This window comes from Lethenteron reissneri, chromosome 22 (genome assembly GCF_015708825.2).
Source record: "Lethenteron reissneri isolate LAM-NWPU_2019-01 chromosome 22, ASM1570882v1, whole genome shotgun sequence".
In the NCBI taxonomy this organism is placed as follows: Eukaryota; Metazoa; Chordata; class Hyperoartia; order Petromyzontiformes; family Petromyzontidae; genus Lethenteron; species Lethenteron reissneri.
In genome coordinates, this window is record NC_083800.1 from 12,654,045 (window position 1) to 12,666,275 (window position 12,231).

Sequence of the window (12,231 nt, forward strand, 5' to 3'; positions counted from 1 at the left end):
ACGCCGCCGTCTGACTTCTTCGTCAAGGTGACCGTGCGGTGCCGGGGATTGAGGATTCACGTTCAGACTCCGGGTGGAGAGACGAGGAGATGGGGCGGTGTGGAGGGGATGGGGCGGTGTGGAGGTGATGGGGCGGTGTGGAGGTGATGGGGCGGTGTGGAGGAGATGGGGTGGTGTGTACTCCCGTGACGCAGAGCAAAGGGAACCATTGCATTGCTGGCACTCTCCACGTGTCCACATTTCTCCCTCAGTGCGTCTCCACATTTCTCTCTCTCTCTGTGCGTCTCCGAGTTTCTCTGTACGTGCTTGTTTCTCTCCCTCTCTCCCCCTCAGATACTTTCCGTGAGTCTCCATGCCCCAGGCCATCTTTGCGTCCCCACAAATTACGTTTTTCTTGTCGCCCCCCCCCCCCCCCCCCATGTCTCGATGTGTCTCTCTCCACCTCCCTCTGCGTGTCTCTGAGCTTCTCCACCTACGTCATCATCACATCTCCTGCTTTTACCTTTGCGATTGATCACCCCAGCGGGCCTCACCTCCCCACCAGGCCTCCTACTCAACCAATTTGCGTTCAGTTTTGTTGTTGTTGTTGTGCGCATTAAAAAACTTGAGCAAAATTCTCAACTTTATCAAGCGGAGCTTCTCGTACTCACCGCCCTCTGGTCTGGATGATAACTGCAGATGCGCAGTTATCATCCATGCCCCACCTCTCCAAGGATTCCTGATTTGCGTAAACATGAGCACGTCACGGACGGCTCCCTCTCATGCCGCGGTCGTGGTGTGCCACTTAAATCTACCCCGTGCTGCCCACCAGAGACACGAAGCGACATTAAGGAAGTCACATCCTGGCTGCGGAATTCCACAGCCCTCGGTGACCCCGCGGTTTCCTTTGGGCGCCGGCCGCATCTCCGCGGTGTGCGTCTGCGGCGCTCCCATTCACGTTTGGGGCGCCGCACCGCCGGTACCGAAGCATTCCTGGCTGTAAGCGATCTCCACACAGCCGCACGCTGTAAATGTTATTGCAGTCCCCTACTCTACGAGATGTCTGGCAAAAAGCATTACCTGGCTACAGCGTGTACTAAATTCTCTGGCACGCGTCATGATGGGTACTGCAAGATCCGACCGTGTCCGTCCGGTGCTCGCTAAACTGCGTTGGCTTTCGGTTGCCGAATTAATTCATTATAAGGTCGCAATCAAAGTGCTCGCCACAAATCAACCGCAACACCTCGCTGATCTCGTCAAGGAGCATCAACCATCACGTGAACTCCGGTCATCCTCGCAGCAGCGGCCTTTGGCTAGCCATCGAACAACGACGGTCACTGCATCGCGCACTTTCAGGTGCGCTTCTGCGGCCATCAGGAACGCTTTTCCTTCCGATATTAGGAAGCCACCGGAGCTGTGCACTTTTAAATCATCTAGATTGAAAACTCGTAACTTTAGGACTGCTTTTTGTGTTTAGTTCTCCTTCCCCCGCACCTCCGATTAGCACGGTTGGCTACGTACGGTGCGAAAGAAGTTCAACACACATACTTAGTACAATATACAGACATTCATACATTTGCACCACGTGCCTCGACAAATGCCTGGCGTGCATCGGAGCTCTGGTGGATAAGTGAAACTATGACGGCGACGATGACGACGACATTGATGACGACGGCGACGATGGTGATGACGGCGACGATGACGACGCCGAAGATGACGACGCCGACGTTGACGACGGCGACGATGACGACGGCGTGGATGACGACGGCGGCGACGATGACGACGGCGTGGATGACGACGGCGGCGACGATGACGACGGCGACGATGACGACGGCGACGTTGACGACGGCGACGTTGACGACGGCGACGTTGACGACGGCGACGTTGACGACGGCGACGTTGACGACGGCGACGTTGACGACAGCGACGACGGCGACGATGACGATGAACCCACGGTGTTGAAATGCAGCTCCGGTGCCAGTCGTTCCGTGTAGCCCATTACCCGCTCCTCCTGCTCAGTGCCTCTGATGATTGTTTTGAAGTAAAATTTCTCGTTCGATCTGCGGCGGATAAACCGCCGGTCCCTGCGCGTCGTGTTCCCTGCTCCCTGGATCTACGGGTTGGTTGAGTGGTGGAATATTCCGGAGTGAGGGCAGAAATGAGGTGTGAAGAATAAGATGGGCAGAATGAGAAGGGCAGAATGAGATGGGCAGATTGAGATGAGGGATGAGAGGTAAAGAATGAGGGGTTAGAAATGAGACGTGAAGAATGAGATACTTTACTCCGAGAGGGGAGAGGGAGGCACAATGAAAATCTGCGTTGGTTCAGGGAGACTACTGGACATCTGTGATGTCACTCTACGGAGACGTGGAAGACACACGCGTGAGGGTGTGTGTGTGTCTTCTTGTTCTTTCGGTAAAGTCACGTAGAAGGGAAGTAATAAAATAAAAATAAAACATAATAAAATAATATAATAATATAATATGTTGTTGGCGCAGTAGGGGGCACAGCTGGTGCGTCTGCCAGTCATCTCAGACAGTCAACCCATGCCACCTGGGTCTGTCCCGTGACATCCTGTCAGGCAGCGAGCCTTCGACACTTCACGTGGCCTCAAAGTGCTCCTGGTCTGGCACGGGCGCTATGGTGACATCACCGCCGCTTAGTGGCGAATGGCGGGTATCGGTATGGTGTACGTATGTATGTTGAACTTCTTTCGCACCGTACGTAGCCAACTGCGCTAATCGGAGGTGCGGGGGAAGGGTAACGAACTAAACACAAAAAGCAGTTTTCAAGAAATGAGTTTTCAATGTAGATTATTTAAAAGTCCACAGCTCCAGTGGCTTCCTAATATTGAGAAGGAGGAGCGTTCCAGACGGCCGCAGAAGCGCATCTGAAAGCGCCGCATGATGCGGCGGTAACCGCGAGCAGCCAAAATATAAATATGCTGCGAGGTATGACCACCGGAGCTCGCGTGACCGATGGTTCACGCTCCTTGACGAGGCCAGCGAGGTGATGTAGTGTGCTTCATCTGTGGCAAGGAGCACTTTGTGCAACGAGTGTGCGAGGTCGGTCGGTCAGTCAGCGCCGAGGTCTGGCACAACAACCAGGAGGTGGCAGCCCAACCCCTCTGCGGGCAGCCGTGCAGCGTTGAGCCAACGACGAAAGCCGTCCTGACTCAACTGTTCATTCTGTCACCTCGGACTGAATTTAGCATCGCGGCGGAGGTTGTCGTGAATGGAGGAAAGATCGTGAAGCGGAAGTGGGTGTTTTTGGGATTTTTGATTGACGTGGACTTGGAGGGTTTGTGTGGGAAACCCCGAATGGAGAGGGATGAACTGACTGCCTGGGGAATTGGAGCCCCCGGCGAAAGCACGATCGCTGGAAACCACAGAAGCTCTGGTGACACCTCTGTGTGCACAGAAGAGCACATTTGATTTACTGTCTAGCCAAATATTTGGCTAAATTTGATGCCAAAAAGTACATGTTGTTGTCTCTCATCCCCTATTCCTATCTCCTTGTATGTCTCCCTCTTTATTTTTGTCTGTGTGTCTGTTTTTCTGCCTCTGTATCTCCGGGTATGTTCCACCGTTTCCCTCTGTCTCCCCCCTCTCTCTGTGTGTGTCTCTCTCTCTTCTCCTCTCCTGCCTCCTCTCCCTGCGTTCTCTTCTTCTCTCTCTCTCCCTCCCTCCACTTCTCCCCACTCTGTGTCTGTGGCGTTCAGTCTCTTCCTGCCTCGTCTCTCCTTGTCTTGCTCTCCGTCTCCCCGCGTCCGCGTCCCTGCGTCGTGATCCCTGCCGCTGTGTCTCAGGCGTGCAGCGATTCGGGCCCCCCCAGGGACGTGGGTTCAACAATGAAAGTCATGTTTTTGTCTCGATCGACCACTCTCGTTTGTCACGTCCGTCTCGTATCCCCCGCACCTCCAATTAGCACGGTTGGCTACGTACGGTGCTAAAGAAGTTCGACGTGCGTGCATGTTTACCGCTCGTTGTGTTTACTATCGTCCGTCTGCCTCATTGGCTCCGTGGCCCTTGATGTAACGTTGCAATATGATTAGCTTTACTGGTAAAAACCACACTCGGTTCTTTCATGAAGTGTTCCAATACGCGTATCACAAGCACAATGGATGATTTTGATTGGTCAATCGATTCATCATTGCGTGCCTAATTAACACGTTACCCTTGGTAAGCGTTGGGAGTCGGTTCATGGAGACGACCTCTCTCGCTCTCGATCCCAGTCACCCCAATCGTGTGTCCTTGACGTTTATAAACGGGCACTGCTGGGAGGTGAGTGTGTGAGCATGCAGGCGGGGCGCCATGGTGGCTAGGAGATGTTAACTACCTCGCCTGGTATCCAGGAGGTCGTCGGTTTGATCCCGACCCCGACGATCCCTGTATATTTGGAGTTTGTGTGTCTCTCTCCCCGCGGTCACGTGGATTTTTCTCCGGGTCCTCTGGGTTTTCCCTCCACGTTTAGAATGAACACGCGTTTAGAGTATGACTGCTATAAATTTCCACGTGATGATAAGCCACTTCGTTGAGTTGTCATTTGTGGCCACGTCGCTTTTGAAAAAGAGCTATACAGCTCAGTAGGCCTTAATAAAAAAAAAATGTTTTTTTTCGAGTTGTGTAAATGAAGAGACGACGTGCGTCTGAAACAGGCCACCTACGCTGGTCCCGGCACTGTAAGTCTTTCCTGCTGTAACAGCCAGAGGGAGGGGACGAGGGAAAACACACCGCCAAAAACACACACACACATGGCCAAAACAGGGCCTTGGGCCCTCTGTGGCAGAACGGGATACGGCGCGCGCGCTTCCGTCCATGCCGCTTCACTCAGATCACACCGGCAGATTGCGCTGGCCACATCAGGCGCGTGCACGCGCGCGTGCGTCCTGTGACCAGCAACAACAACAAACAGTATAAAAAGGTAGCTTTGGGACAGCATCGAGGGAACTCTGCGTACACACGTTGCAGGGACCGCGTGCAACAACAACCGTGGTCCGAATGCGTCGAACGCCACCGGAGGGCCGTCGAGTCCCCCCGGCTCCGCATCTAGATCAGCGGCGATAGCGCCGAAGGAATTTCCACGGCTGGCTGCCGTCGCCTGGGGAGGAGAGTGGGAGGAGAGTGGGGAGGAGAGTGCGTGTGCTGATGGAGGAGAGGTGGGAGTCGTTCGTGAGTGAGTGGGACAGCGGTGGCGGCCGTGGCGGGGAGATGAGTATGAGCGCTGCCGAAGCGATGCTGTTCGAGGAGCCGGTTTCACGCGCGTCTCTGGTGAGTAGCGATAATAATGATCGTTTACCACCGTTTTACCATTGTTATTTTACCAGGTAAGGTCCTGCTGAGCTATGTAGCTCTTTTTCAGAAGCGGCCTGGCCACAATTGATAGCTCAACGAAGTGGCTTAGCAAGTGGAAATTTATAGCAGCCAAATACTCTTCTAAAAATGTACATATGTAATGTGCCGTGTATGGGCAGCAGGAAATAAACGGAAGCAGGGAAAATGGCCAGGTCTAGTCAGGAGTAAAGTCCAATTTAAGGAGGTTGAGTTTTTAAAGACAAACTTAACCCTTTCCCATTGCGAGACGTCTGCAAGTTGCAGGATGGGTGTCCCGTTCAACTCTCAATCTCGGAACGCGCAAGCGGTTATTAGCTTTAATTGTATTTAGAGAGGCGTAGTAGCGCCGTTATTTTGAGAGACATTGCCCTCGCCGCAGAGAACCGCAGCGACACGACCGAACTCGACGAGAGCTGGCGCCAAACTGTGCCACACGCACTCCCACGTGGCCGTGTGGGAGCCTCGGCTCCGTTCCGACGATGAACGTTATCGGAACAGAATCATCAACGGAACGGAATCAGAAGAAAAGGTTAAAATAACGTAGGTGAAGAAAATGAAAATAAATTAAATCTACGTGACTTTACCGAAAGAACCAAAGGGTATGGATCCTTGCAGTCACGAACACTTCAAATATAGAATGAAAGGTTTAAATCACTCCAACGACGACTCCGATTGACTTATAAGCAAAGGCAAAGCCACGTTCCATAGTCAGGGAGCTGCGCAGTGGCACAAACCCGGACCACACCCTGCAGGAACGGAGCGTTTTTCTCGGAGTGCCAGGAGGTGCGGTGCCCTGCCGATACTCGCCACATTTCGACGGAGCTGTGCGCCACAGATGGCGAGCTTCTACCGGGAGAGGGGGGACAGTGTTACCGCGTGGGTTTTTTTTTACTCAATAAAAGCATGCGCTTCGAGTATTCGGCTGCTTTACATAACCCCGTGATGATAGGCCACGTGGTTGAGCTATCATTTGTGGCCGGGTCTCTTCTGAAAAAGAAGCCAATAGCTCAGTGGGCTTTACCTGGTTAAATAAAAGTCGTTAATTTGTGTAAATGATTTTGTTAAAATATTTTGTAGTGATTTGTTTACCTCTCCTATACTTTGCACTCCTATCGTGTTTTTTATTGTTTGTTGTCGCGTTCTGACCCCGTGCCCCTACTGGAACTCGCTCGCCAGTATGAATAAAGAGTCTGATTCTGAATGAGGTCATGAACAAAGTTATTCAAACTTGGACCGTGATGCCGGTGCATGCTTTTTTTTCTAACCTAACAAAACAACGCGAGCCCATTACAATTCCCAACGCGACTGAACCATTTAGGAGAAGCGGGGGGGGGGGGGGGTGATGAAGTTTGGAGAAAGGGGTCCACTGCCCCAGTCAAGTGGGGACATCAGGCCGGGGGTGGTGGTGGTGGGGGGGTGCACAGCGCAGAATCTTTCACCGCCACCGTGAAGCCAGACGCTCCACGTCCAACGCCCCGCCGCTGGTATCAGTAACGGGCGAGGGGTCACAGCGGCTGAACCCGCGAGCCCCTTGCGAGGGCAACTGCACCGCGCTGCCGCTCTCCGCCGCACGCTACGAAGTCGCGTGGACGTTGCAGCAGCTTGCTGGTATCGAATATTCGGGGATAATTATTTTGTGAGTGGCTAAGAATGCAGCGAGCGGCTCGGATGTTCCTCGCTATGGCACCGCCGACGACAAAGCCACCGGGCATGGGTGGCCAACACCACGCCCGACCGCCTTTGTCTCCCCAGTGCTGATGTTTTATGCTGTTTTGTACACAGCGCACGAGGGTACTCGTCAAAGGCGAGCGCATTCTGTTAAAAGCTATACGGGAGGTGTTTGTAATGACTCTGTGTGTGTGTGAGACTCGACTTTAACGTGTGTCGAATGCTTTTGTGTGTGAATGCACGTGGGTACAAGAGGTGCGTGCGAGGAGTGAGCGTGCGTGAGGAGTTTGCGTGCGTGCGTGTGACTCATGCAATTGTGGGGAGCGTCGGTGCAGCGGTGAGCCGCGCTGAGCTACGAATCCGGCGACCCGAGTTCCATTCCCGCTCACGGCCAACACCGGTGACGATTATCTGAACCGGTCCTGATCCTCCCCTAGGTCGACTCACCCTCAAACGAGTACCTGGTGCGGCAGCGTGGTAAAACATCGCCGTTGGGGAGACAAAGGCGGCCGGGCGTGGTGTTGGCCACCCAACCCCTCGTGTGCCGTGCACTACTCGCCAACAGCACTTGCCCCAACAGTCTGTTAGGGGGGGGGGGGTCTTTTTGTTTGTACAATCGTAGCCGCTGCAGCCCAGTCGCGTTGTAATCGCTGTGCTGCAGTAGCCGCACGCCGCTGGGCAGGCGCGTGCTGACGCGTCGAGTCGCGCGCTATCGCGACGCGCGGCTCCGACTCAAGAAAACCTGCGAAAGAGTTGATTACTGGTGACTTACACGAACTCTGCGCAAATGGTACGACGAGGTTTTTTTGGGGGGGCGAATTCTCGATCGAATCGCAACCACTGAATTATGACGATTCATTGATTTTTTTTTTTTATACGGGGATTTTTGGGGAGCTTGGGAGACCGTCTAATCAGTAGCGTGCGTAGGCGTGGATATGTTCTTACTGTAACCTTGATGACGATATCATCATCGTCGTCACCATCATCAGCCCTGGTCAATCCACTGCTGGATGAAGGCCTCACCAAGCCGTCGCCTTCTCTCACCGTCCCGCGTTGTAACGATGTCGCCCGTGCACGCGAGCTGACTCCATCATTTCAAATCCACGGTGGATGTCGCGTGGCGGTACCCCGTCTGGCACCGTCACGGTGCAGCGAAACTCTCCCTCGGGCACTCGCCTGTGCTTCTCCCTCTTTTATTATTTTCGTTTTTGTTCCGATCGCTGTTTTACTTCACAGCTCCACAGTCGTTGCTTTGCTTTCGTCATTTTCGTGACCACACGCCCCCCCCTCTCGATCACTCTTGAGCTCACGCCCGGCCAAACAAAATAAACTTGCGCTCCTGTTATCCGCAACACTTCAGAAGTGTAGAAATGCCCGATTTCACGGCCAATGGGCAGAGCATCGTGAATCGTAGAGACAATCGGAGTTGAGCTTGAGAGGAGCATCAACGAGTGACGCGGTTTTAATGGGTGGCGGCTCGCTTCTCGGGGTGCCGTGGTGGCTGGGAGATGTTAACTACCTCGCCTGGTATACGGGAGGTCGTGGGTTCCATCTCGACCCTGACGACGCCTGTACACTTTGAGTTTGCGTGTCTCTCTCCCCGTGGTCACATGGATTATTATCCGGGTCCTCCGGTTTTTCCCTCCACATTTAGAATCACCGTGCGTTTAGAGCATTTGCCTGCTATACATTTCCACGCGATAATCCACTTCGTAGGGCTAGTATTTATGATTGCCAGGTCGCTTCTGAAAAAGAGCTACGTAGCTCAATGGGCCTTCCCTGGTGTAATAAAAAAACAAGCTTTAGTTTCTAGAATATTCTTGTGCATTAACACCTTCGGGATGGCTGTTCAGCCAAAGAGTTCACAGCATTTGTCTTGGCACTTCAAGGTTTCGTCTTTTGGGTCGTTCCTACGCCCCTCGGAAATATTTTCGCGGGTTGCTCGCAGGAAGCGAATGCAAAAAAATTACAGCGGCAGGGGCGGCCGCCGTCCTTTGGCGAAAAACATCCTGCCGGCTTGTTACTCCCTTCAGAATGTGAGACGTTTCCCCCGGTGGCTCACTGATTATACCATTTTAGGTCACGCACGCAGTAAAATCCTGAGTTGAAAATCTCTCGCCAGCGCGTTCTTGTTTTGTTTGCTTCATGGACTTTCAAAATCAGCCCAGCTGGAGTAAGGAGGCACGGATCCCTATACGCTGCAGTCAATTCATCATCATCGTCATCGGCTATGATGTATCGACTGCTGGATGAAGGCATCCCTACCCTGACACCGAAGTGCATTGTTTTCCACTACGGCAGAGGAAAGCTAAAAATTTTGATTAACAATTTTTTATTTTACCAGATAAGGCTCACTGAGCTATGTAGCTCTTTTTCAGAAGCGACCTGGCCACAAATGATAGCTCAACGAAGTGGCTTAGCAAGTGGAAATGTATAGCAGCCAAATACTCTCAACGCGTGATGTGGACGTAAAACACAGAGGACCCGGAGAAAAATCCACGTGACCGCGGGGAGAGAGAGACACGCAAACTCCACATATGCAGCAGGCGTCAGGGTCGAGATTGAACCCAAGACCTCCTGTATATTAGGCGAGGTAATTAACATCTCGCCACCACGGCGCCCTAATGTTACAATCCACCCGGCACCTCCACTCCACCGGATTTGATTGCTCCATCTCCTCGGTGGATGCCCTCTTGTCCGGCGCAGTTTTTGTTTCCTTGGCCGCCCATCTGTCGCTCTCTTCGTCCGTTGTCGCACCCTCTAGCGGAGTGGCTGCCCCCCCCCCCCCCCACGCCCCACTCGCTGAACTCGTCCCAGTCACTGGTGTCTCTTAACCCACCGGCGAGCGATTACAGTACGAGTGATTGGATGTATGTGTATGTATGTACATGTACGTTGAACTTATTTTCGCACCGTACAAAGGAAAGGGTGTGTAAGATGTAATTTGTAGATGGAGGATAAGGTGACCAGGGGAATGAGATTACGATGCCAGGGTACGGACTTAGTTCGCATGCCAGGCCCAAAGCCGGCGGGCAGCGTTGTGGTTGTATGTGTATTGAACTTCTTTCGCACCATACGTAGCCAACCGTGTTAATCGGAGGTGCGAGGGAGGAAGGACATCAAACTAAACACAAAAAGGAGTTCTACAGAAATTAGTTTTCAATTTGGATGTAAAAGTGCACAGGTTCTTTTGAATTCGTAGATAATAATGCAATGCATGCTAGAAAATTTCGAAACGTGCGGAAAGTTGTAACAGGGTCTTCAGAATGCCTCCTCTGAAAACGATCGTCCTAACTTTGGTGATGCACCAAAATACGTCGCTGATCTCGTCAAGGAGCATAAACCATCATCACGCGAACTCCGCTCATCCTCACGGCAGCGGTGTCTTTTGGCGAGACGTCGAACAAAGACGGCCAGCCGTATCGCGCGCTTTCAGACGCGCTTCTGCGGCCGTCTGGAACGCTCTTCCTTCCGATATTAGGAAGCCACTGGAGCTATGCACTTTTAAATCTAGATTGAAAACTCATTTCGTGAGAACCGCTTTTTGTGTTTAGTTTGTTGTCCTTCCCCATCACCTCCGATTAGCACGGTTGGCTACGTACGGTGCGAAAGAAGTTCAACACGCGTACAACTACAACGCTGCCCGCTGGCTTTGGGCACGGCGCGCGGACGCCATGTGTGCAGAGCACATCCACTGCCCCATAATCTCATTACCCTATCTGTCACCGTATCCTCTGTCTCCAAATTATATGTTACACACCCTTCCCACGTGTCGCATGTTGCCACGTAATGCTCCCTGGAGGTCTTGAAGTAGAGGACCACATCGCATTCGATATTCACATCACATTCAATAGCCACATCGCATTCAATACCCACGTCACATTTAATAATCACATCACATTCAATATTCACATCACATTCAATATTCACATCGCATTCAATAGACTTGTGATAATTAATCAGTTCAGCCTTTATAGGTGAACTACAATGAAATAATGGTAGACGGTTTAATCGTTAATTCAGGCTTGTAAGACGTATGGCTGTTTGCGCCACACTGCACGTGGTTACGTAACACCGCGACTCTGGGACCACCGCAAGCCCCCTGATGGGGGGCTCACCCCCGTGTCTCCCTCCCCCCGTGTCTCTCACCCCGTGTCTCCCACCCCCCGTGTCTCCCTCCCCCCGTGTCTCCCACCCCCCGTGTCTCCCTCCCCCCGTGTTTCTCCCCCCGTGTCTCTCCCCCCGTGTCTCTCACCCCGTGTCTCCCTCCCCCCGTGTCTCCGACCCCCCTTGTCTCTCACCCCGTGTCTCTCACCCCTTGCCTCGTCTCCCCCCCCCCGTGTCTCCCTCCCCCGTGTCTCTCTCCCCCCGTGTCCTTCCTCCCCCCGTGTCCCTCCCCCCCGTGTTTCTCCCCCGTGGCTCTCCCCCCGTGTCTCTCACCCCGTGTCTCCCACCCCCGTGTCTCCGACACCATGTCTCCTCACCCCCCGGGTCCTCTCAGCACCCCCGTGTCTTCCCATCCCCCATGTCCTCCCACCCCCCGTGTCTCCACCCCCCGGGTCTCTCACCACCAGTGTTCTCTCGACCCCCGTGTCTCTCACCCCCACGTGTTCTCACCCCCCGTGTCTCTCACCCCCCGTGTCTCTCACCCCCCGTGTCTCTCACCCCCCGTGTCTCTCACCCCCCGTGTCTCTCACCCCCCGTGTCTCTCACCCCCCGTGTCTCTCTCCCCCCGTGTCTCTCTCCCCCGTGTCTCCCCCCCGTGTCTCCCTCTCCCCGTGTCTCCCTCCCCCCGTGTTTCTCTCCCCCGTGTCTCTCACCCCGTGTCTCCCCCCCCCGTGTCTCCCTCCCCGTGTCTCTCTCTCCCCCCGTGTCTCACCCCCCGTGTCTCTCTCTCCCGTGTCTCTCTCTCCCCGTGTCTCTCTCCCCCCGTGTCTCTCTCCCCCCGTGTCTCTCACCCCGTGTCTCTTTCACCCCGTGTCTCTCTCACTCCCCGTGTCTCCCTCCCCCCGTGTCTCCCCCCCCCGTGTCTCTCCCCCCGTGTCTCTCACCCCGTGTCTCTCACCCCCCGTGTCTCCCTCCCCCCGTGTCTCTCACCTCGTGTCTCTCTCCCCCCCCCCTGTCTCTCCCCCCCGTGTCTCTCACCCCCCCGTGTCTCTCACCCCCTGTCTCTCACCCCGACTATCCATCAATTCCGGAGCCCCACAATTCCATCTACAAATCGTCATGTCGTCATCATCATCATCAGCGG

At 53.9% G+C, this 12,231-nt stretch overlaps 1 protein-coding gene across 2 annotated transcripts in view; it reads left to right on the forward strand.

Moving 5' to 3' along the window:
- The window catches only part of LOC133345647 (regulator of G-protein signaling 12-like), a 141,196-nt gene that overhangs the window by 30,315 nt on the left and 98,650 nt on the right, over positions 1 to 12,231 (forward strand). The window contains exon 1 of one of the 2 annotated variants that reach the window (XM_061556597.1): positions 4,905 to 5,249. The exons of the other annotated variant lie outside the window; for it this stretch is intronic. Coding sequence (XP_061412581.1) covers positions 5,127 to 5,249 — 123 coding nt within the window. The 5' untranslated portion in view covers positions 4,905 to 5,126. Of the gene's footprint in view, positions 1 to 4,904; positions 5,250 to 12,231 lie in introns of those variants that run through there. 2 annotated transcript variants of the gene reach the window in all.